The sequence below is a fragment of the Saccostrea echinata genome, unplaced genomic scaffold, assembly GCF_033153115.1.
Source record: "Saccostrea echinata isolate AGI-Se365-2 ecotype Australia unplaced genomic scaffold, CSIRO_AGI_Sech_v1 ptg000054l, whole genome shotgun sequence".
Classification (NCBI taxonomy): Eukaryota; Metazoa; Mollusca; class Bivalvia; order Ostreida; family Ostreidae; genus Saccostrea; species Saccostrea echinata.
The window spans coordinates 8,763,834-8,790,415 of record NW_026889803.1 but is presented as its reverse complement, the minus strand read 5'-3'; the positions used below and the strand labels follow the sequence as shown (position 1 = coordinate 8,790,415).

Genomic DNA, 26,582 nt, shown 5'->3' with positions numbered 1-26,582 from the left:
TTGGAGCGTCATGGCCGACCTGTCTGATCCTGACTTGGGAGCAGCATATTACAGGTCTAGCGACCCAGTTAAAAACTTAAAGATACGGTAATGCAAACATTTAGTACATTTTTGTACGATCTTTTCATCAGCGCATACCTTTTCTAGAGATGGGGAGGAATAACTCGAAATGTTCAGTGTGTGACCATTTCGAATTTCCTCAGTCTCATTTCAATTTATTTTAAAGGTTGTTATATCATGTTATAAGTGAGGAGTGTACAAACAAAACCAGAAGTACCGGTTGGTGTTTTGACCGGGTTGAAAGTTGACTCCGGGTTCATTTTCAATGATGAATATTGAACCGTGGGTGATATTTCAAACGTTGCAAAATTGAGACTAAGAGTTGTGAAATTCATGCCTAGGATCATTTTTCAACAACTTGTATTTATTTTTTTTTTATATCAGTAATCATGACCACAATTCCTTGAAAAGTGACCCCATGTTGAATATTGACTCTGACTAAAGAGATTTGCCCAGTGTTTGATCTGAACATTGTTATGCGTGATTTACATTGAAACAGGAAAGGAGAAAATGAATGGCTGGACTGGGAATCGAACCAGGGACCACTGCATGAATAGCCAGATGCTCTACTGACTGAGACATCCAGGCCGATATCCACGGTCGAAACCATTACATTATTTACTAATAGAGTTGAACTTCGATCAGTATCTCGAACACAGATATCTCGAATACTATGGATACGTCAAAGTAATTTTGAAGTCCCAACTACTTATTTCCTTATTTAATAAGTATTTTACCCTGGATATCTAGAATCCTTGGTTATCTTGAAGTATTTTCTCGGTCCCTTACAAGATAACGAGGTTTGACTGTATATTCATAATCCTTTTCCAGAATCATAGAAAACGAACCGAAATCAGACCCATAACATCCAGAATATACAAGATGTTTATCAGTACAAAGTGTATCCTATTTTCATGTTTGAGTCCACAGTCATCCATGACAAAAGTTTTTTTTTAAGATGAACTAGTAGAATATGATCCTTTATCGCTCCTCTTCCTACTTCTATTATGGGAGCCAGTCAATGCGCCCCCAAACAAAACCGTCCAGGTCAAAGCGCCCCATGATTTTGGTCAAAGAGCCCCCTGATTTTTGTCAAAGCGTCCCCTGATTTTGGTCAAAGCGCCCCATAAAGAAATATTACAGTAAAATGATGTTACAAAACCGCCCCCTAACAAAAGGTCAAAGCGCCCCCTGATTTTGGTCAAAGCGTCCCCTGATTTTGGTCAAAGCGCCCCCTAAAGAAATTTTACAGTAAAATGATGTTACAAAACTGCCCCCTAATAAAAGGTCAAAGCGCCCCCTGATTTTGGTCAAAGCGCCCCTAAAGAAATTTTACAGTAAAATGATGTTACAAAACTTACCAGTGTTGCAAGTTCTGTGACTCCAAGGAAAGGAATCAGAGGAAAAGCAAATTAAATCTTAACATGCATAAAAGGGGATACTCCTACTCTACAACATAGGGAAAGTTTTCCATGAATCAAAATTAAGTTTTTCCAAATTGGGACAAAATTCTTCAGCAATTTTTTTTTCTGTATCGATTACCGGGGTATACAGCTGTATGTACATATGACAACAGAATTACAAAACTGAACAACAGAATTAACAAGAATTACAGTATTTTACTGTATTTGGTTCTTATAAATTCTATTCAATTGATTGCAAAATAAATCTCGAAAACATTAATTCAGTTTGGTTGCAAACTGAGTTTTACCAACAACACCTCAGTGGAGCCAGTAAAAAAGATGTTTGTGTCTGTTAAATCAAAGGTCGCAAATAACAAATGAGAAGATAGTTATATAATCCCATTCATATGCAATTTAAGGTCAAGATCTAGTAAATGAAAGTAGCCTACAGATTTCTCAAATTTGAGAAATAAGTTCCTTTAAAGATGCTTTTTAAGTGTAGCTTGGTCAAATAAGGTGTATCGGGGCATACTCTGTAGGTAAACAGGACGAAAAATCATATTTTAAACTGTCTTTTTTGATGAAAAATTAATAAAATCAGTCATGAATATGGGAGTTTTTTCTTTACTGGAGAAAGGAAATAAATCCAGATTGCCTACAGTCTCTCAGAAAATGGTAATTTGTTTCTTCTTATCCTCTTCTTTAAATTAATATCAAATTGAATATAGGTTTCGGGACTAATTTTCACATGATTTCAAATTGAATTCTATGAAAAAACTTTATTTTCTACATTATTCTATTAGAGGCGTACAGTACGGGAAAAAGAAAGTTTAAACTGATTATGACGCCATAATGGATCTAGCACCAAAAAGACAGTCTAAAGTCATTTACTAGATCTTGACCTTAAGCATTTTGTTTGATGTTTACATCTTACATTTTGTATTTTGTTGCGTTTTATTATACGAAATACGTCATTAAGGGTTATGTGTGCATTCTTCTATTAATGACATCACAATCAAAAGCTTTCACTCTCATTAATACTCATTATCTGACTCCAACATCAGTCCATTAGCCAATCAAAATGTGTTTTACAAAACAATTGCATTAGAATCCAGTCAAACCTCATTATCTTGAACTCCATGGGACCGAGAAAAAAACTTTGAGATATCCAAGGATTCAAGATACCAAGGGTAAAATACTAAAGGAATATGTGGTTGGGACTTTCAGATCACTGGGATATATCCATGGTATTCAAGATATCAGTGTTTGAGCCTGCATATTATCATAAATTGCTGAGACATGCTTGCATGAAGCATCATATTTCATGTCCTCATGCAACATAAAAAAATCAATTCAGTTGATAGACGAATTTAAAAAATGTTTTTGTAGTGTGAAGTTAAGCAGAATTTCATCATCAAACATTGTGCCACAAAGTAATCTAGAACAAGATGGCTCTAATCTTGAGATGCAGAAGGTTCAAGAGAGCATGCAGGACATTGAAGAAAGGGTGTTCAACTGGCAGCAAAAAGAATTCAGCAAGGTCAGTTAGAACATAGGTATAGGTAGAGAAAAGTACTGATTGAACGAGTTTCAATGATGTAAGTTAATGAAGCAAGATATTGAAGAACTATTGAAGAATGGAATGATGTGTACTCTGGATGATATTTTCATTTGAAAAGGAAATAACTGGATTCATGAGAGGCGATGCTATCATGACTGTAAGATAGTTCTTAGAAAATCAGCATTTTCAAACATGAGAATTTTATGTTAAAATACAGCTTAATGATGAAAGGATCTACCAGTGCTTATACATTTAGTATATACATGTAATGTCTTTACAGCGAGAAGTTGGATTTTACCAAAACATTGCAAACTGCACAACACAGCTAGAGAAAGACTACAATGCTCAAGTAACAGAAATTCTGTAAGTAACTTGTCATAAAGAATGCCTCATTAAAATTCAGTGAAATATATCAATCAAGAATTAACAATAAATGTTTTATGAACAGTATTATTTAATGGTCTAGTACATGATCTTCCAATATGAAATATGGAGGAAAGCAATGTTCTTGGCAATTGGCTTTTAAAAAAAAATACATTTTAATAAAAGGTAGTGTTGGTAAATAATGATTTGTGAAATATGCTAAAAATGTCCATTTCTTTATATCTATCTAGGAGCAGAGGTCAACCAACCAACAGATTATTTACATACGTAGACCATGATAATTTCTCACAGCAAGATGAGGTAACTTCTGTAAATCTATAAATCCATCTTTTAATGGAGACATATCTTGAAAGAGAACTCACTGTCATTCCAGTATATTTACTAATGTATTTTCAGAAAGATTGGTATGCTGTCTTGTACTTTAAGACAAGAGGTACATGTATTTGTAAATCTACAAACAAATGTTTACTACCGCTACAGTGTATCTCAAAGAAAATATCATTGGTCAATTTGAGTTCGATTACTTTGGCATCTAAGACAGTACAATAAGAATATTTAAAGCTGTGTAACCGCAACAAAATCAGCACTCTGTGACAGAAGGATATTCATTATTATCATATGCTTAGTAGTTAATACACTGATTCCTTACTGTGCGTCCGCAGGTAACGTCACTATACCCCATATCAATGACCAGTCTGAAAACCCATATCACATATCAGACCGGCATGCAAAAATTCATATCAAACCAGAAGAAATGTTTTATGTATGTGTTTTCCACCTCTTTCCAATGGTTTGATTTGATCCTTTTACATTGTAGGCTGTATTTTTCATGACAAATTCACCAAAGGAAACACCTACAATCCTAGCTGAGAAAATGGCACATCTACGCAGACGAAAAATTGGTGGTGGCAAAAAGTCGAGAGAGAGGTACAGACAAACTTCTGCCAATTAAAATTTTCATCTAAATTATTTTTTTCTTTAATATCATAAATACTTTTGTACAGTTTGGCACTGAACAAAAGCTTAACTAAGAAAGTCTTTAATCTTTAATAGAGATACAAAGATGAGAACGTGTATGTAGTTTCAGCAATTTTGTTTCATAGTGTAATCATTGGTGTAATGTATTTACAGGGGTATCGCTTTTGTCCCCAAGCTTAACATCGTGGAGGAGACTCCATCTGAGGAACTCAGGAATAAGAACCACATCATGGCAGCCCCAGCACAAGTTATGTACATCATGGCCGACCTTGGCCCTAAGGACCGGTGAGTTTTATATGGTGAACTTGAGTATCTTAAACATCAAGATCTCAGGTAACATGGATATGTGGAAGTTAGTTGGAAGGCCCAATTAATATTTCTCTATGTATTTTAATCTCTATCCTGAATCCTTGGAGATCATGAGGTTTGACTTCACATGTATATGTTAATCTTAAAAACAATATACATATTTACATATATTTGATATGTGAATCTACGTGTATTTCATGTATCACAAGGCTATAAATTAATATTTATGAGATGCCAATTTAGAGCAATTTATTCTTTATTACCAAACTATAAAAATTTGATACTCTTTGATAATCTTATCAAGAGAGATGTTAAAGTTTTACCTAAATCATAATGAAAAATTTCATGACATACTTGTACTTGTTCAATTTGAATCAGCAAGAAGAACCCTTTTCACAGTTTTCTTGGAACAGTATGTTATGAAAATTAATACTAGTATATTAAATCATTGATGTAAGAACAAGTGTATTCGTCAATAACATGATAAGATCCAGCTTCGTTTCCTCTTATTGCCTGACAGATTACAGATGTTTCTATTTATAGACCTTATGAGGAGGGGGATGAGGTGATCCTGTGTTCACTACAGCTGGACGCTAATGGTGTTCTCTGTATCAGGCCAGACTTCAACAGAGGGAGGAAACCTTATGTTGCCGAGACAGCTAGTCTGGGAAGAGGTAAGAAGAAGCTTCCCCTCCATAGTGCCTTCGCTTTAACATCAAACTCTTCTTCTGCTTTTGTTAGAGTACATTTGTCCAATATTTGTTGTATTGTGTGCAACACATGAAAAGCTTTATGTCAGACATTTGTCTCTAACAATTCACATATGGGTTAGATGCTGATAAATTTGTAGATACTGAGCATCAAATAATTATGACGACAGTTACTGAAAATTTCAGTGAAATACTGTACATGTATTTTCTCTTACAGAGGTTTTTGAATATACCATTGAACATGATTCAAAAGTTATGAGTAGGTAAGTAACGAAATATAATTTGGTCTTTCATTTTGAGCCTTTCTGTTAAATGAATCTAAAATATTCATAAAACATAAATTGATGCATTCATGATGTTATTACATGTTCTATTACAGACAAGATCAGGACAGAGAGATGAAGATGTATAGAGAAGTTTACAGTCGTCATAAAGACTTCTTGTCAGCGTGTGTCGGACACGAATTTGAACTCGTGAGTATTGTTTGATAATGATAGTTGATACCAGTTCGAAAAGCAGGATTTTTTTCACCTGAATTATTGCAATGTTTTCTATTTTTAGCCTCCTCCTGAAGTGTTGCGGCTTATGGTCTGTGGTGAAATAGGTGTGTTTAAATATTCTTGCTTTTCTTTTTGCCCTATCCATTTGCTTTTAAATACTAATTAAATTTTTTCAAGAAAATCTATGCAAGAATATATCTGAACTCATGGTTATCTATTTTCTTTCAGAAAGAGCCAAAGATTTTGAATTTGATGATCTATACATTCACTTCTTTGTTGATATACCTAAAAGTAAGTCATGCTTAGTGAAGTTTTACAGAAGAGAAAAATGAACGTCAATTTATAAACCAGGTTATATTTACCAGAAGTTTGTTCTTTCTATGAAGCATTGTAGAAAATACCTGTAATTTGTTTTTAGATTGGAAGGTTGATAGACATCAGCAACTATCTTGGGTTACTCAGACCTGTGCTACGAAAGTGGAAGGCAGGGTAATGAGTTTTGAAGCAAAATTTTGGCATTTCAAAAGTTTAGCAGAAACAAATACCAAAGTACTATACATGTACATGTACATGTATAATGAAAAAAAAAAAAGAACTCAGACCAACTTTAAAATAATTCTTGATTGCCCTCTCCCAACTTAGGATGAAAAAGTTGGGTTGGTAGGTAGATGGAAAAAATTTTTTCACAGAAAATTTTCAAATCAGTGCTAAATTTTTAAAATCTATTTTCCAGAATGCATATAAGATAATTGTTTTCTGGGGGTTAGAAAAAGTTTAGAGTCAGGCCACTTTGAGCAAGTCGGTCGGGAGAGGGCAACCAAACAAATTTTTAAACATGGCCTCATATAAAATCATTTACATTCACATGATAAAAATTCTTGGTAAACATGCATATTTTTTGTTTTACATGTTTCTAGGATGATGTAGCACACTTTAGTTTCCCTTTTGAGTTTGAAATGTTTTACAAAGATGAAACTTACATTGAAGAAAACAAAGGTAATGTATTAACTGAATATATTAAGGAAATAAAAATACAAAGAAAAATACTTGAATAAACCATTATCTGCATGTAATTTATTTAACATGTTTTAAATAATTGTTAATTAGAAATACATGTATTTATTTTTATTTTTAATCCATTTCCATTGCGTCTATCATAAATTGATCTGAAATAATTTTGAACATTTCACATAGATCAAAATCTGATTCTTTAATGGTTCATTAGAAATATTTGCATTCATTTTAAATCCATTTTCTTTGTTAGTGATCTGAAATAATTTTAAACATCGTAGATCCATTTCCCCATTTTCCATTCATCCTTATGGAGGTATTATCTCTGGATTCCTGGAACAGATTCCGGACTGAGGGCTACACTTATTTAGCCATCCCACCTCGTCCAGGTGAGCTATAATTATGTGTATACCTGAATCACCATTGACTTATTCCATGCTTGCTGAATCTGTAAACCAAGTACACACTAACACTGTTAACACTTAAAGGGAGATATATGTTTTTTCCTGTCTGTTTTTTGGACAAAATATATTTGTTTATGGCAAGAATCTATAAAAAGTAGTCATAAGAAATTGAAGTCATTTCACATGACTTTGGAACAAAAGAAATGAAAAAGAAAGAATGTTATGGCATTAATTCTATACACTTGATTTTTAATAAACCATTTTGATAAATCTGCTTTTTAAGGAGTGTACAAGGAGACTGTCCATTGCTGGCGACCTTTAGGGCCATCTTTTGTATCTGAGATGAGAAGGTTTTTTATTGGTGGATCACCAGAGCTGGAGGACCCTACATACACGGCTATTCCATCCACTTTTGATGTAAGATTCTAAGTGATTGTTTATTAAATGGTCTACCCTTTATATCAAAGTTTGGTTTGTCATCTGTTTGTCTTCCAGTCTGGTAATCATGTCTGTGGCATTACTTCAGAAAATCATTTGAAATTTCTATAATCTATTGTTTATGACTCGGAGTTTTGTTTTTGTTTTGAAGACCAATGCCATCTGGAAAAAAGTATTTAATTGTTTCTTTGAAATAACTTTGTGTAAGGAAACAAAACCTGAAAAGAGAGCAAACAAAATGCTGTTAAAATATTTTTTAAGACACAATTTGTAGCAAAGAAACTGTAAACTAGCACCTCATACAGATTGCCTTTGACCAGAGGGTGTTTATGACCTAGATTCAAGGTCATTCTGGGAAATTCATTGACAGTTTGCTCCCTTGTATTAATGGTTGTTGGGAAAATTTACCAAGAAATAAGTATTTAATGATTCAGATGGTAAAATTTGTTTCAAAATAGGTCTATTTCACACAGTTTAAAACATGTAAATATGAAGAATTAGTTGTTCTCTTTTTTATCAACAGGGACCTCACTTGAGCAAGTATGGATTCCGCACAGAAACGACAGGAAGTGTAGACGTTAAATTCAATGTGATAATGCAGTCTAGGTAAATAACCAAAGAGCTACATGTATGTTTAATGCTAAATTCAGTGTGATAATGCAGTCTAGGTAAATAACCAAAGAGCTATGTTCAGTATTAAATTCAGTGCGATAATGCAGTCTAGGTAAATAACCAAAGAGCTACATGTATGTTTAATGCTAAATTCAGTGTGATAATGCAGTGTAGGTAAATAACCGAAGAGCTTTGCTCATGTCATCATGCACAAGATAACTTTGCCAGTTTATCAATATACGAGGGCTGAAACCAAACTCTACAGTATCGAACTCTGAGGGAAAATGTTGAGAAAATGAAAGCTCACATTTTTAGCTCACCTCAAAGTCGAGATGAGCTTATGCTACACCCCCGGCGTCAGCGTCCCGGTCACAGTTTTAGGAGCAGGTCTATTCACAAGTAACTATAAGCCCTACCTGGACCAAACTTGCATGGATGATGCATCTAGGGATGGACACTACCACACTTGCTTCGGATGCTGGATCTGACCTAGATTTTCCAGTTGAGTGATCAGGTTAAAGTTTTTGGAGCAGGTCCATTCCCAAGTAACTATAAACCCTACCTTGACCAAACTTGCATGGATGATGCATCTAGGGATGGACACTACCACACTTGCCTCGGATGCTGGATCTGACCTAGATTTTCCAGATGAGTGACCAGGTGAAAGTTTTTGGAGCAGGTCCATACCCAAGAAACTATAAGCTCTACCTTGAACAAACTTGCATGGATGATGCATCTAGGGATGGACACTACCACACTTGCTTCGGATGCTGGATCTAACCTAGATTTTCCACATGAGTGAATTTTAGCCATATTTTAACCAGATTAGCATGGATGATGTAGTTAGGGATGGTCACTTCCAGACTTGCTTTGGATTCTGAATCTGACCTACATTTTCCAGATGAGTGACCAGGATAATTTTTTTGGAGTAGCTATATAATATTATGGCCTGTTATGATTAAACTTGCATAGATGGTGCATCTAAGGATGAAATCCAGACTTACTTTGGATGTTGGAACTGACCAAAATTTTCTTGAATAGTAAACAGGATAAACTTTTTTTTTGAACACGTCTATTTCCAAGTAACTATAAGTCCTTCTTAAACCAAACTTGCATGGACATTGATCTTGGGATGTACACTAAATAAAAAAAAAATTGTGAAATTTGCCTTACTTAAAGATAACATTCGTCGAGGTGAGCTTCGTAATCTTTGATTACCTATGTTTTATAATGCCCGTGACTTCGAAGATTTTACTGACTTCATGATATGTCCTGTTAAATCACCCAAAATTGATATCAATTTACAACATTTTGATATGGAATTATGATGACCATATAAGTAAAGATTCTTTTATATTATGTATGACTTTTTGCCTGATTGTTGTCAAATATTTTTTCTGTGCAACAAGACCGCATAATTTTTGAACAGCCCTCATATCATTACTACAAAAACTTAAATAGTGTGAATGTTACTTTACCCATTATGATTTATAGGTAAATAATTTTCTTTTGTGCAGATTGTTTTTGGAAAAGAAAGCCAGCAAGAAGTCACTAGGTTCTCTCTTGGATACACTTGGGTAATGTTACTTTTTATATGACTTACTACATTTAAAAACAAATTATATTTAATGTTGAGCCTTTTAGAACAGAAAACTGCTGAAGGGCCATGATTACTTCATCAACTATAGTTGTGATATGTATAGCTTATGTGCATAAAACATATCCCACTATTTTCTTTAAATATGTAGCAAAATCTTTTCATGTTGATACAACATCTTTTCCAACCAAAGATTAAAAAACCCTACTATCTCTACAGTAAAACTTCAAAGTAGAAAGAATTTCCTGCTTATGACAGTCATATTTGTAATCAAGTATATGTAATATAATATATCGCTTATTACAACAAAGTGTTGACCAACCTGATTTATATCTCACTCTCTAGCAGATGAAAATTACAGACACCCCCCCCCCCCCCCACTCCAAATAAACTGACAATCTAAAAATTAAATCTACTGTTGTGTAGCAGTGTGCCTTCTTATGTTACATGCTACTTTGTAAACACATCTCTTTTATTTCTCTTTCAGTATTAATACAGTGCAACAAAACATTCAGTCTGTCTTAGGTATGTGTATAAACATGTATGCAAATTTCTTATTGAATACTACTTTTTGCAGTAAGCAGTTTCGAGTATTTGTACATAATTAGTTTTCTAAATGTAATGTAAGTACCCAGTATATGTATATATCAGTATTTGCTACCATGAAAATGATAAAATGTATTCTAAAAATATGTTTAAATTGTGCTCTTTTTCTGATCCAGATGCATTCAAGAAAGCCAGACAAAGGATGGTGATTGCGAGAGAAAATGCCACCAGAGAATTGTTAAAGGACTCGAAACACAGAGACGATCTGTTTTCAAGGACCAATAAATGAATACAGTAATACTAAATAAAAACTGAGTAACCGAGTACTGAATGTGAAATCTCTGATAAGTTGGTTGTCTTAAACAAAAACAGGCTCCCCTATGTGGAGAAATAGATCGAGATGTGGACTTCCAAAACAAGAGATTTACTTATACCTCATAATTTACATGAGTAAGTCTAGGAATAATAGTTATTGAATGGTCAATGTTTCCACATGTGAGAGAATCACTGATCTGCAAGATGCTGCTACCTGGAATATAAGTAAACAATAGCCATGCTACAATTTTGTTACTGGTATTTATACACATTTTTACATATATATGTAGATGTACCTGAAGTAAAATAAGAAAATCCGTCCATTATTTGTACTGTTATGTTGTTTGTCACTGATATTTAGATAATTCTTTTTTTTTAAACCTGTATCCACATCTGAAAAATACTGGTCAGCTTTCATCATACATACAGTAGCAGTTTCCTGAAACATTTCAAAGAATAAATATTTAGTTATTTGGAGCCAAACGTTCAAAGAGCTAATCCTATGGCCATTTGTGCAGTTTGTGTAAACTTTTTGGAATGTGGACTATAGAGGGTATACTTTCTGAACTTTATAGCTATTCTTAAACCATATAAGCTAAATACTTAAGACACTATGAGACTTGGAATCATCAAAATTTTTCAGTTGGTGCACCTTTGGGCTTTGTTGTTGGTCTATTGAAGTGTAGGTCACAGTGACCTACTTTTTGATTTTTATGCCCCGCCATGAATATGGCCGGGGCATATAGTGTTTGTCATGTCCGTCTTCTGTCCTTCCGTCCTTCCGTCTGTCCTTCTGTCACACTTTGCGTTTAGCTCTATTCAAAGCTCAATTTCAAAGATACCATTCAAGATATTTTTATCAAACTTCATATGCTGATAGATATTGATGAGAGCTATGCAACTGCATCAACATTTTTTGACCTTGACCTTTCTTTTGACCTTGACCTCACTTTTCTTAAATTAGTGTTTAGCTCAGTTTTAAAGATACCATTCAAGGTAGTGTAATCAAACTTCATATGTTGATGCATACTGATGTAAGCTATTCAACTGCATCAACATTTTTTGACCTTGACCTTTCTTTTGACCTTGACCTCACTTTTCTTAAATTAGTGTTTAGCTCAGTTTTAAAGATACCATTCAAGATAATGTAATCAAACTTCATTTGTTGATACATACTGATGTAAGCTATTCAACTGCATCAACGTTTTTTGACCTTGACCTTTCTTTTGACCTTGACCTCACTTTTCTTAAATTAGTGTTTAGCTCAGTTTTAATGAAAGCATTCAAGATATTTTTAACAAACTTCATATGCTGATACATAATGATGAGAGCTATTCAACTGCATCAATATTTTCACCTTGACCTTTCCTTTGACCTTGACCTCACTTTTCTGAAATAAGTTTTAGCTCAGTTTTAAAGATACCATTCAAGATAGTGTTATCAAACTTCATATGCTGATACATACTGATGAGAGCTATTCAACTGCATCAACATTTTTTGACCTTGACCTTTCCTTTGACCTTGACCTCACTTTTCTTAAATCAGTGTCAAACTTCATATGCTGATACATACTGATGAGAACTATTCAACTGCATCAATATTTTTTGACCTTGACCTTTCTTTTGACCTTGACCTCACTTTTCTTAAATTAGTGTTTAGCTCAGTTTTAAAGAAACCATTCACAATATTTTTATCAAACTTCATATGCTAATACATACTGATGTAACCTTTTCAACTGCATCAACATTTTTTGACCTTGACCTTTCCTTTGACCTTGACCTCACTTTTCTTAAATTAGTGTCAAACTTCATATGCTGATACATACTGATGTAAGCTATTCAACTGCATCAATATTTTTTCACCTAGACCTTTCCTTTGACCTTGACCTCACTTTTCTCAATTTGTGTTAAAATGTTGCATTACTAATATACCCTCGGCGGGGCATTCATGTCCTATGGACATATTTCTAGTTCATTTTTTTTTAACTACAATTTTTGAACACTGTGACATGAAGAGTCACCAAACCCAAATTGCTGGTGCATCATGGGGTTCAGAGATTTGTTAATTCTAATGTAAGCCACAGTGACGTACATGTACTTATTTGAATTCATCATCAAATCTTAACTCGTTAAGAGCCTAGGATCATCAACTCGCTACAGATGATGCACCTTTTTGATGCTGATCTAAAAATAGTCTTCTAAAATCTTCACTCCAGCACATCCAGCAGTCAATCTGTATACGATGATGTCTCATATGAGTGAAATAATTTTGCAAGGAACATAAAACAACAAACAATTACACTACTTGTTTTACAACAATTCATTTTCAATACTTTTTAGATAAAAATCCTATCCTATCCTATGTAGGATCTTCAAAGTTTGTCAGATGGTGCAAAGTGTTGACTTTAAAGTAGGTCTAAGTGATTTACAAGTACTTTGATTCTTACAGCATAACATTTTGAAATCTTGAAACTTATATACAGTCAAACCTCATTATCTCGATGTTGATGAGACGGAGTAAAAACTTTGAGGCATCTCAGTATTCAAAATATTGAGCGTAAAATACTCAAAGAGAAAGTGCTTGGGACTTCCAAATCGCTTCGACTTATTCAAGGTATTTGAAATATCCATGTTTGAGATATCGAAGTTCAGCTGTTCATGTATTTTGATAACTACCGGTATGACTTGTAGCGTCATCAAACCTAGAAAGTTCAAGCACCTTGGGGCACAGAAATGTGTCAACCCAAAATGAGATCACACTGACCTACATTTTGTCATATTTGTCTTTTTTTTTAAATTGAGGGATGCTAGGATCTTGTTAACTTTTGGATTTGTATCAAAATTCACAAGCACCAGTAATTAGGTTTTAGATCAAATTTCATTATATTTTTTTTAAATGGATATAACTTCTTCTTCATTATCTACATCATGTGTTTTTGAAAAACAAATTCAAGTTTAAAACATATTTTTTATTCACAGCTGCCTATTCCAAGTTCTGTTAAGTATTTATGAAATATCCATGAAAATCTACAAAATGTGATAAAATTTATTACATAAATTTGAAACATTCTAACATCTAGATTATGTTGCTGCATTGTTATTGGTAAGAAATGATTTCATCAAATTCAATTAAGTCTTCACCGCAGTCCTTGAACTAATTAGAAGTCAATATCTCTAGGCTCAAAGATTCATCAATCATCCTTTGGAATCACTATGTAATGTTGATAAGGTACTAATTTCTCCTTTTCGTGACACATGTGAATCCACTTTGGTTTCACAAAAACCAGCTTTGGGTTGTCAGACAGTGCCTGAAATGGGACAAAATACTCCAGCAAATTAAATGTTAATTTCTTACTCATTAAAATTAAAAAGCTAAATATACAAATATATCATGGAAGGATAATAGTAGAGAATTTTTAAATAAGATACATGTAGTTAGATTCAATTAATATGTAGGTAAAATCTGAACAGCTGAACTTACATCATCAAAATTTTTATCCCAATCAGAATTTGTGATAACATAATGGACTTTATCATTCATGTACTCTTCTATCTCCCTGAAAATACAAAAACAACTCACACTTACAAATAAAATCATGACTCAATGAAGTATTTACTTGAAAATAGTACAAAAGTCCACCACAAAGCGGTTTTAGTCCTACCCATTATAAGCTGTGATATATCGTGTCAGCAGCCTTCTCTCACCACTGGGAAAATCTCCATACAAGAAAAAATGCTTGTCAGTGAAATAATCAGGTAAATCAGGAAGGCCAGAATCATCACTGTCGTCTGCTGCTTTGCTGGTCTCTGATTGGTGGGATGTGGAGGGCTGAGGATTTGAGTTATTTTTAGATGGTGATGGTTTCGGAGATTTCTTTGAAGGTTCATCTTCATCGGTAGAATCACCATAGGGATTGCTCTTCTTAGATTCTGAGGCCAGTTTAGCCTTTACTCTGAAGTGTAAACATTTTGTTACAAGTGATTCAGCAATAAGCAAGAAAAACCTGCTACAGCAATTTTAATAAGTTTTAAATATTGAATGAACTACGTCTGAAAAACTTTGTGAATAGTTTTTTACGTGGGTACCCACGAAATGTGTTATTCAAGGAAATCGTTAAGTGAAATCAGCAAATCACAAATAATCCAAAGTTACAAATGAAAGAAAACAAGAAAAGCGTTTTACTGAAATGTTCCATCTGCTCTCTTCCATATCGAATTGCTTTACCCAAGTCTCGCCGAAAAGGAATCTGTTAACTGTAGCATAATTTTGTGACACATTTTACGAGGTTTGTTCCAAGTCCCCTTCATGGAATATATTTCACAAATGTGGGACCAATTGTGGTCAAGTGCCATAATTGAAAGTTTATACTTAGTGATATTTGTTACTTATTTAAAACATGAGGCCCAAGGGCCTTAATGGTCACCTGAGTATAATACAACAATTTCGAAGTTAAGGACATACGCAACGTATCTTACCTACTGATAATTTTTCAAGATATTCATCAGATGTTCATAGACAGAAACTCAGCATGCATTACCAGGGGTTTTAAAAAGACATCAATTGATGAAAATTCTTGCATAATTCAAAGAAAAATATACAAAAATTACTAAACATATATTCTTTATGTTTTGTTTATCCAAAATTGCTTTAGAAGAAGTGTACAACAGCATATATAGACATTAAAATGTAGCACACAGTTCCTTTAAGTATTGGAACTCTTCAACTCCAGGGAAAAAGACAATAAAGTTCAAACTACATTGCGTATGTCCTTAAATACACTGATAGATGAAGCTTTGTTGCCCTAAAGCAAAAGAAGTAGGAAGATCAGGATCAACAAAATAATTAGTCTAGTATTCAGTATCAACTCGTAAATTAAGTTCTAATCTGTCCCCCACTTAACACTATCACCATGCAGACTATTGACAAACTATTAGTGCTTCTGTACTATTTTTAAACCCATATTAAGACCTCTAGCATTGACCTCTCTTATGGTCTTTGAAGAACTTTTAATAAGATAAGTTATTTTTGTCTCATTTTTATTTATCTATTACTTACAGGTCTACCTGATTATTAAAACTAAAAAACTACTTTTTTAACTATACGATAAACATTCTTGCATAATTATCTTATTCTATTAACCTTTCAAATACATTATTTACAGTGATTAATTATCAAAGGTGAATGGAAAAGGGGAATAACTTCTCTCAGTAGAATACAAATTAATAGAGCCCTGCCCAGGACCAGAATGCTTAGACGAATGGTCCAGATGTTTAAAAATCTGGTAGAAATACACTTACTCATATCATTTAAACTTTTACTCAGTTTGCTTCCGATATGCCCAGAAGCAGAGAAGAATTTCACAGGTACAATGCATTTTCACTACAGATTCAACAAAGCCTTACCCAAACACCAGAACCCAAGACCAAGGGTCAAGAAATTTACAAATTTGGAAGAGTTACCCTTATCATCATAACTATGGACTTCAAAGAATTAACACTTTTCCACTATATTATCAAAAGCCCCCCCCCCCCCCCTCGTTACGCCAGAACCCCTGACCCTAACACCACAAGATTTAGAAATTCTGTTCGAAGCTCCCATTTTCATCATAGCTAAGCAATTTATTTATCAGCTCAACACTTAAGGAACAGACAGGATAAATTAATGATTAATCAATAGAATTAATGCTTTTTCACTATATAATCAATAGAGCCCCCCCCCCCCCCTTCAAGAACCCCAAAAACTGAGGCCATATATTTAAAAATTTTGGAAGAGGCATCCTTGTCTATCATAATCATGCACTTAGTTTGTTTAAATAATCTCCAGTAGCAGAGAAGAAGATTTTCAAAGAATCAATGCATTTTCACTATATAATCAATAGAGCCCCACCCTAACACCAGAACCCCTGACCCTGGGGCCATGAAATTCACAATTTTTGAAAAGGCATCCTTATGCATCATAACCATGCACTTAGTTTGTTTAAATAGTCTCCAGTAGCAGAGAAGAAGATTTTCAAAGAATCAATGCATTTTCACTATATAATCAATAGAGCCACGCCCTAACACCAGAAACCCTGACCCTGGGGCCATAAATTTCACAATTTTGGAAGAGGCACTCTTGCTTATCATAACTATGTACTTAGTAACTTTATTTAATACCCAGGAGCAGAGAAGAAGATTTTCAAAGAATTAAAGCATTTTCACTATATAATTAATAGAGCCCCACCCTAACACCAGAACCCCTGACCCAGGGGCCATGGCTTTCACAATTCTGGAAGAGGCCCACCTCCTCATCATAACTATGTACTTAGTTTATCACCTTATTGCCCAGGAGCAGAGGAGAAGATTTTCAAAGAAATAATGCATTTTCACTATATAGTTGATAGAGCCCCGCCCTAACACCAGAACCCCTGACCCTGGGGCCATGAATTTCATAATTTTGGAAAAGGTACTCTTGCTCATTATAACTATGTGCTTAGTTACTTTATTAAATATCCAGAAGCAGAGAAGAAGATTTTCAAAGAATTAATGCATTTTCACTATATAATCAATAGAGTCCCGCCCTAACACCAGAACCCCTGACCCTGGGGCCATGGCTTTCACAATTCTGGAAGAGGCCCACCTCCTCATCATAACTATGTACTTAGTTACTTTATTTAATACCCAGGAGCAGAGAAGAAGATTTTCAAAGAAATAATGCACTTTCACTATATGATCTATATAGCCCCGCCCTGGGGCCAGAACCCCTGATCCTGGGGCCATGAATTTCACAATTTTGGTAGAGGGCTCAATGCTTATTACAATGATGCCAACAGTTTGACTGCTTGATGTCCAGGAGTAAAGAAGAAGATTTTTAAAGATTGCATTATTTTTGGTGGTTTTAGCCCCACCCCTCAGCCAGGAGTAAAGAAGAAGATTTTTAAAGATTGCATTATTTTTGGTGGTTTTAGCCCCACCCCTCAGGCCCCAGGGGGGCAGGGACCATGAAATTCACAATTTTTGTTCCCCTTCACCTATAGATGCTATTCATACATCATAATAGAGTTATCTTTTATATTTTGTCCTTCTAGTGTAAAAGTTCTACAGTCTGTAATTGGCTAAAAAAATTTTACTGTTTATTTAGTAATTATTTCCTCTAAGATGGATGGATGCATTAATTTAATTTGAATCAATTTAGCTGCATAGTTGTGTGTGTTTGTGTGTGTAAAGTATGCAGCACTATGTACAAATCATTTAATATTTAAGACATACTTCTCCAGTTCATCCTCTGTATCCCCTCCAGAGTCTGTGTCTCCTCCGTAATCCATCGGGGCTTCCTCTCCCCCTGAATCTGTATCCCCATCAAAATCCACACCCTTCTTAGTTTTACCCTTTGATGCATGTTTCTCTGGGGAGGCTTTACTCTCTCCTAAAAATAATCAGACTGAGATTTATTGCCTGATCTAGGAAATGGATATAAATATTTATAGTTTTTTACACTATCAAATGATTGACCTTTCGGTTTGGCTTTTTGTACTGGTTCCTTTACAGCTGGTGTATCATCATCATCTGACTCTTCTTCACTTGTTCCCTCTGGTGTATCTGCGTCCCCAAGTCTGTATCTGTATTACACAAACAATGAACAAGTTACTGTAGATTAATTATATTTTGCAAGTACTTATTGTCGGGAAATGGCTCTTTTATGGGAAATTGGGAGAACAAGAATTCGCAAGTGGATAATTGATCAAGACATTTTACATTTATTTCAGCACCATAAAAATAAAAGCAAGTAATTTTATTTTCCAAGTGATGCTTCTCGCGAAATTATGCAATAATGAATCCCTCACACATAATTTAGGAATCTACAGTATATAGTAATTAAGTCATTGCCAAACTGTGAGAAATACCTGTACACTGAAAGAAGGATTACAACACATGTGCATTCATATGAAGCATAATGCCCTTTGAGTACTCTCTGGAAGCTTTTATCAGAACTTACTTTCTCCAAGGCAGGGGTTTCTTCTGTTTGTACATATGTTGGATCCATTCCTTCTTTACAATTTTCCCTTTTCCTTTCACTTGATTGTATTTGGGTGTATTCTGAAAAGCGCATCTGTAAGTAGATGATGAGAGTTTATACTCCTCCAAAGTTTTCTAAAAATGATCAAAACATAACAAGTTGTGCCCCTTTGTATACAGTTTCTCATGAAAATAAATTTTACATGAGGTGGGTGCATCCCTTCTTCCAGTCTGGTTTGTACTCAGCTCCCATCTCTGTAGCCATGTCTCTTAGTTCTGCCCTGAATGGGTTTTGGTAACCACTCAGCACAAACACAACTCCCTTCATTAACTTGTGGAAAGGTTTGGCCTGACCTGATGTGTCAGCTGCAAATAGTAGGTGTGTATGTAAATATTACTGTAGCAGAGAGTTTGAACCATGATATACTGAATTTATAACATTAGAAATCCATGCACATATTTTGGCAATTTTCTAAAAATTAATAAAAAATAAATGGCTTCAAATTTTGATTTCGTCCATGTTCTCAAGATATTTTCAACAGAAAGTCTTTATCTTACATTTGGTCTTTTTGAGCGGGGGTCTCTCACTCCCCTTCAAGGATGAGGCAGTGGAGCTGATACTGGTTGACTGTTTCTTCATGGGAGGCTTGGTGGGAGGGGCCTTATCCTCATCCTCATCATCACTCAAAGTATGTTTCCTCTTGGATCCACCCACACTCTAAATAAACAAGCATTCTGAGAGTATTGCATTAGCAATACTAGACCCCTACCGGCAAGTGTAATCTGGTTCCCGTTAAGAATTGAAAATGCCATAATTCCGTGAAAAATTAATGAAGCGGGATGAAATGCAAACTTGATCTGTAACTAATCAAGGTAAAGCCACATACCAAATATCAGCTCAATATCTACAAGCGTTTAGAAGAAAATTGCGGAAAACCCGTAAAAATTGAAAAGGCCATAATTCCGTCAAAAATCAATGAAGCGGAACGAAATGCAAACTTGATCTGTACCTCATCAAGATACACTCACATACCAAAAATCAGCTCAATATCTGCAAGCGTTTAGGAAAAAAGTGCGGAAAACCAAGTGGGACAGACTGACAGACAGACAGAGGGACAGACAGACAGACAGACGGACAGACAGACAGACGGACGGACAGACGGACGGACAGACTCAGAGGAAACCTATAGTCCCCTCCGGTTTCACCGGTAGGGGACTAAAAAAAATAGAAGTGACAGAACTTTCAAGTAATGCATTCTTTTCCTATATACGGCTAGGATAAGGCTGTCTGTAAAATACCAAACTGTTCCCACTGTAGTAACTTCTCTGAACTACCTAGATATGACGTCATAATAGCATATGACGTCAAGTCACTGCATACTTGAGCTGATATGACGGGGAAAGTGTCATAACTTTTGCATTCCTTTCACATGACATGTAAAGATTTTTTAGCGTTACTGTTTGATTCAAATGTCTGTACTGTTCTTTAAGCTTAAGTGTGCTGTTATGATGTTGAAAATTTGCAATTTAATATCATTATTCCTTTAACTTGTCCGATAAACATATATTCAAACAATAACAAAAAATTGACTGTGAAACGCTTCCCTTTACATGTCCGTGGACAGAGTTAGAATTTATAAATCGTGTATATATTTGACTGGCACAAGTGATTAATAAGGATAAATTGAAGATATTCGCTGTGAATCTACTAGAGAAGTATGACCTCTGACTGAATTTTGCTGGGGGATATTATGTAATTTATCCTATTTTGTACGAATTGCGATAAAGAAGGGAAAATTCCCCCTTGTATGTAGGTAAGTTGAATTTCTCGTGGAATATTTGCTCAAGAAGTAAAATTCAGACCTTCCCCCAGCACTTTATATGTACCAAAGACCACGATGAATTGACTTATGTGACAAATTTTTCTCAATAATGTTGTTTTGCACTTGTGCCGATGCGATTTTTGTGCAACAATTAGGAATTTATAAGTGTCTGTCACGTGATCAACAAGGTCATGTGACATCACAAAAATGCATGATTAATATTATAATACCTGATTACACTCTCATCACAAGTTGACTGCAGATTCATACATAGATTACAATTTGAAATTAAAATCTAGCTCATAATAAATTGTATATTTCAATGCATATCAAGCCTTCGGACAGCCTTAACATAGCTGCGTATGGCAAAACAAGTTATGCATCCATTCTGAACAATGTAAAACCATATAATAACACTATACATCATATTTAATTATTGGTACTACAATGTATGTATGTGTTGGTTATGCACATCACAGAGGGTAAAAATACAAGTAAAGTCAAATTCTGAAATATTTATGCAGGTACATGTATAGGAAAATCATAAAACAACATACCCATTCCTGCAACTTCACTAGCAAAGGGTTTCTGATCTGCTACTCTCCTCACAAACCCTTGGCCTACGGTGCTATCAAAAGTTGGAATTGTTTACGTCACTTGATCTCATATCTTACCACATGTGTATAGCTTGCGTCATCAACAGAAATAAAGAGTGTTTTTAAAATTAAAGTATTTAAAGAATAATTAACAAGCAGGTATTGAGCTATGTTTATTTGTTATTTAGGGTGCAAATCTATATCAGCAATATAGATTCCTGATCACATTATGTGCACATCAGCTAAAAGTTGGATGACACCATGGCTCTTTATTTATAGAATGGCATGTTATCTTACGAATCATTGTTTACCTGTGTTTTATTTTCTCAAGACTACTGAGTCAAGATATACTCCAAACAGAGATACTGTCATTTACAAAATGCCAACTTTTGATAGCACCATGATTTGAGAGGAGAGAAGCAGATCAGAAACCCTTGGCTAGCGAAGATGCCATTCCTGTAGATTTTTAAACATACATGATGATTTTATTATTTCCTTTTATTTTCATGTTGCCAAAATACAAGTAAAAACATTTTATCAACAGTCCACTTGACAAACATGTTATCACAATTTATTTCATGATATTAAGTACATGCATCAAATAAGGAATCAACAGTAATTCAGATAAGTGTATGCTGGCTGACTTACGGTACTGGGTTTCTCTGATGGTGTGGCTGCTTTCTGCACTGGTTTGCTCTCCTCAGATTTAGCTGGAGTCCCTCTAGATTCTTCTGCTAATTTAGAGGCTGCACGAACAGCTGCTGCCCCTAAATTTAAATTACATGTACATGTACTTTATCTTTTACTTAATTAGCAAATAATAAGGAAGTTACAGACACATAAGTGAACATAAATCTACTTCTTACCGGTAAGTTGAGTTTTCTTCTTTTCAAACACAGACCCTGTGCTTATTGGATCTCCACTTTCAGGTTTGAGAGTAAATGCACCAATCTTTTTGGAACCACTCTAATAAAAAAAAGACTAATTAACAAAATAAGATATGATTTTACCAATAATGCTGCAAAATGCACAACAATATCATAAAATCACAACACTGTGTGTCTGGCATACTCTTCTGAGAAAAAAATTGAAAGGTGCAACAGCAACAACATTTTGACTTTTACAATAAGGCAAGTGGAAATGATATTTTCTATGGAAATTTGAAATGAAACAATTTTTTCATTGTCTTCACGTCAGTTACTTCTTTAGATAATTTAATGAACTCTTCTGAACCTCTTTTTCTTTCTGTTCCTGAGCTTCTGGTGGAGAATGGAATGTGATGAAGGATAATCCATAACTGGCAGTCTGAAATAATACAGCACAACTAATTACAAGTGGAGACTTCATTCCATTCCTTCTGGCTGACCAATCTATTTAAAATTGATCATTCATACTGTTATGCTGCTTAATAACACATCATTAAGTATAAGTAGAGCAATATGAAATACTCGGTATCTAACTTTAGTAACTAGCTGACTGAGGTGATTTTAATAAATAAAAAATGTTATAAAAGTCAGTTTTCAGTTGTACATTTTGATTCTTATCTCATGTCTCCATGATTACACATATATTATTTATGCATTGTATACTCTCAACTTGCATCTAATTTCTTGTTGTATATCTTATGTAACAAATATTGTTAACAAATATGACCAAATCTAAAACTTAATGTGTTAGATTTAAATTAACCAGAAACATGCCTTGTTAAAGGGTTGAGTGCAAACAATTTTAACCCTGTCCCATTTCTGGGTAGCCACTGTTTTGTTAAGTTTATCTGGTCCAAACATCCTCACACTGTTCCTATTTGTGCCATTCCTGCTCTCCACTGGAGTCATGAAAGATGAGGCCACAAGTAAAACCTGTTATCAAAAATAAAAATAAGAACAACTATTAAGATGCAAATATACCAGTATGCCTGTTCTAAAATATTTAAAGGGAAAATAACTACAGTCAAACCTCATTATTCTGCACTTCTAGAGACCAAGAAAACTTTGAGATATCCAAGAGTTTAAAATATTGAAGTTTAAATACATGACGTAAAAGTGGTAGAGACTTATAACTCACTTGGACATACTCATGGTATTCAAGATATCGAAGTTTAACTGTATATACAGAGTATATACACTATCTGTTATCCATTTCAAATTGTGTGAATAAGAATATTAACCTTATTGAAACAAATTGTCAACCATGAGAAAGTGTTGTCAGTCATATGAAAGGAAATTACTATGAAGAAAAAATTAAATTTTTTTTTTTAATTGCGTAAAGGGGAACAACTCTGTTTACACACAAAATGTTATGAATTAATACAGAGTATAGACAAAAAAAAACTAGTCTGTTTGGTATAAATTGGGAATAAATCTAAATAAACATAAACTGTAGTATTTTGTAAAATGTAGAAAGCTGAATAATCAGATAACCTCATAGCTTTGGTCTGAATTTGATGTTGATTTTCCAGCAAGAACTTCCACAAATGCAGATCCTTCATTGCCAATATCAATGGAATGTATTTCTGTTGCTTTCTCAAACTATAAATTGAAAGAATGAAAATAATGAACATACATCAATCTGATAAATCAATAAAAATAATACAAATTATTAATTTAAAAAAAAAGGCAAAGAAAACAGGGATCCTTGGAAATATCGTCGATGGAATAAGGTGCCTATGAGAGTAATTAAGCATCCCCTGTCAACCTGTCACAATGATCATGAAAACTGAAGAGGTAAACACTAAACAGAGCAGGAATGCAAATAACTTTAAAAACCTACGGTGCCATGAGGACCTCCAAATTCATAAATTTTATTAGCCCGCACTGATGTTTTGAGGCCCAGGATTTTCTGTCTACCCAGTAAAAAAATTTCTCTATCTTTTTGTATCAGAATCTCTAAGAAGTATACTTTGCTGTCCATAGTCTTTCATTTTTCAGTAGAATTTGAAACCACATGCATGAATCACTTTGAGACCTCACATAGTCATAACATTGATGCAATTTAGGATTTAGAAAATTTTTTTGCAGGTAGGAAACAGTGAAAACCAAAGTGCATTCAATAGTAGAAGCAAACCACATTCAGGTTCCAGAAAAGTTCCTATAAATTTTTTACTCTCTAAGTGGGCTATAACATACTCAAGAGTTAGTCTCCCACAGACAAAATTACTCTCATATGGGAGTGGGCAAGTGGTTATTTGCAATAATGCAGAGTAATTCATAGTCAAATTTAGTAATGAAAATGATAACCTTACAATTGAAACACGTGAGTCAAGGTTATATCAATTGATTATATCAATCGATAACCTGTATTTGCATTAGGACATTCTGAGGTCATTATGAAGAACACATAATTTGTAAAATGCTAAATTTAAATGAGACTGTTTTAATGGTGACAATAAATGCAGGAAATGCTCATGCATGAGCAACATTTATTACAAACCAGTCTTTTCTCACAATATTGTAGATATATATTATACATAAATAGCCCTTTCATGAGGTCAATTCATGGATATATCGACTTCACAGAAAAGCATATCGACCAAGCACCAAGCAAATCCAATTTTTTTTTTAATGTTTGTAATAAAATCCACATATCTATACAATGGCATTTGATATCAAACTAACCAATAATAAAACTCATTATATCAATACCTGGAGTACAGCTGTTGCAGCTTTTCCACCTGGAACTTTCCACTTGAATGTTCCCTCTGGTTTTAATAAATTCTCTGCAGGGTGATTCTTAAAATATCAAAAATGTTTAAAAGATATGTATAAGCATATAAATATGTGACAGGAAAAACACATTTGAATTTATGGATGGTATTTTGACATTTTCTGCGTGTCAATCAAAGTATGATATCTTGTGTTTGTATACTCAGTGTTGTGATTCATGGACGTTTATACATATACTCATTACATGTACATAGGTCCCTCTTTCAATCTGTTATTCTACTTCATATCACAGCTGTATCACAATTGTGAAAATAAAAGCTTTTATTTACAGTTGATTTAATATTGCTTGTTTTTGTACTTACCGTTTCAGCATTACTAAATGAGACTATGTGTTGTGGCTTAATTATAGGCATTTTGCTACCTTGAATTTTGTTTACTTCAGCATAAAGTTACTGAACAAACACCAATGTTTCAAAGACTGGTGCTATTTTCTCCGAAACTGAACTTCTAACTTTATTCAGCTCCTCGCACGGTTTCGTATTTTTCTCGGAAGGTTTCTAGATTTTTGATCCAATCACAGAAACACGATTTCATTGCAGGTAAAACTAAAAATTTGCATTATGCCATTTATGGTTACCGTACTCTATCAGAATCTGAGAATGTACAAGTTGCACAACTTTTCAATATTAGGAATACTGCTCAAACATTTTACATTGCATGCATTTTTGCAGACATCTGAATCATTCTTTGAAATGTGAAAGTATTGCTGAAATGTCTCTTTCACTGTTTCAGGATATGTTAACAAATATAATTCTCATTTCTGCATATATGATTAAATTAATTAGCACACATGCTTTGAAATGAATGTAGTATTCATCTAGACAAGTTGTTGATATTGATCGCGGTTATTGTATTTAATGCATTACTTCAGGGATGCAGGCCTGTAGAAAGCAGCTTCACTTTCATACACATACATTTTCAGTTGGGGGTGGGGGGCACTATCAACTACCAAAAAAAAAGGTCATCAAACGATATTATTGAGGGGGCACATGCATCTAGTGGCTATGTTTTCTACATGTTCAATATATCGGCAAAATTATTGGGGGAGGGGGCATGCTCCCCCGGTTCCTACGGCCATGCACTAGACAAAATTGCTAATGCACCACTCGGTATTTTCATCTGCAAATACAAAATCTGCCTTATCGACACAAGTAAATTTAAATTGCCATCTTTTCTAGTACAGTAGAATTTGACAATATTTTTATTCAACCCTCAAATGACCTCTTACTTATTTCCCGAAGCCAATATTGTGCGCCTTTTGTGCACATGCAGATATAAGGTTGGTGGTTAGCAACAGCTATGGTATCCCTTTCTCTTAATCAATATCAAGAAAAATGTCTAACATGTCACATAGTAGTCACATATGCTTTAATTGTCATCTGTACTCGGTACAGTCAAACTTCAGGTTGCCACATTTTTACGTTACAATTTTGCAATTGTTGTGTGTCATGTTTACACATAGCAGACAATTTTACATCCCTTAATCATGTTAAAGTACTTTTCAACAAATAAAACAATTTTTGAATTGTTTTATTTTTAAAGAAACTTACATCTCTAAAGTAACAACTTGCAGACACCATGCCAACTGTCCTACCACACTCTTTTATGGTCCCCCCTTC

The 26,582-nt window shown here is 34.2% G+C and overlaps 2 protein-coding genes across 3 annotated transcripts in view; one reads left to right on the top strand and one right to left on the bottom strand.

The window, feature by feature from the left end:
* The first annotated feature begins 5 nt into the window (after positions 1-5).
* LOC133204586 (uncharacterized) overlaps positions 6-26,582 on the top strand; it is a 38,942-nt gene continuing 12,365 nt past the window's right edge. Inside the window, exons 1-19 of the mRNA XM_061340340.1 lie at positions 6-87; positions 2,853-3,003; positions 3,305-3,387; positions 3,639-3,708; positions 4,226-4,335; positions 4,540-4,671; positions 5,239-5,369; positions 5,623-5,668; positions 5,785-5,878; positions 5,967-6,009; positions 6,134-6,196; positions 6,324-6,394; positions 6,823-6,901; positions 7,198-7,305; positions 7,604-7,737; positions 8,282-8,364; positions 9,888-9,947; positions 10,455-10,492; positions 10,690-10,800. Coding sequence (XP_061196324.1) covers positions 11-87; positions 2,853-3,003; positions 3,305-3,387; positions 3,639-3,708; positions 4,226-4,335; positions 4,540-4,671; positions 5,239-5,369; positions 5,623-5,668; positions 5,785-5,878; positions 5,967-6,009; positions 6,134-6,196; positions 6,324-6,394; positions 6,823-6,901; positions 7,198-7,305; positions 7,604-7,737; positions 8,282-8,364; positions 9,888-9,947; positions 10,455-10,492; positions 10,690-10,800 — 1,684 coding nt within the window. The 5' untranslated portion in view covers positions 6-10. The remainder of the gene's footprint in view (positions 88-2,852; positions 3,004-3,304; positions 3,388-3,638; positions 3,709-4,225; positions 4,336-4,539; positions 4,672-5,238; positions 5,370-5,622; positions 5,669-5,784; positions 5,879-5,966; positions 6,010-6,133; positions 6,197-6,323; positions 6,395-6,822; positions 6,902-7,197; positions 7,306-7,603; positions 7,738-8,281; positions 8,365-9,887; positions 9,948-10,454; positions 10,493-10,689; positions 10,801-26,582) is intronic.
* On the bottom strand, positions 13,782-25,377 carry LOC133206017 (DNA repair protein XRCC1-like). Of its 2 annotated transcripts, none has more exons than XM_061341921.1 (15): positions 25,266-25,377; positions 24,883-24,969; positions 23,662-23,769; positions 22,942-23,100; positions 22,475-22,546; positions 22,108-22,207; positions 21,890-22,008; positions 19,381-19,540; positions 19,026-19,188; positions 18,803-18,916; positions 18,319-18,425; positions 18,076-18,232; positions 14,490-14,780; positions 14,309-14,384; positions 13,782-14,135 (listed from the first exon to the last, which is right to left on the bottom strand). In XM_061341921.1, the coding sequence occupies exons 1-15, from the start codon at positions 25,314-25,316 to the stop codon at positions 14,019-14,021; spliced, it is 1,881 nt and encodes a 626-aa protein (XP_061197905.1). In that variant the 5' UTR covers positions 25,317-25,377; the 3' UTR covers positions 13,782-14,018. The 2 variants fall into 2 exon arrangements, with proteins under 2 accessions (XP_061197905.1, XP_061197907.1); XM_061341923.1 differs by having other exon boundaries at positions 18,076-18,229.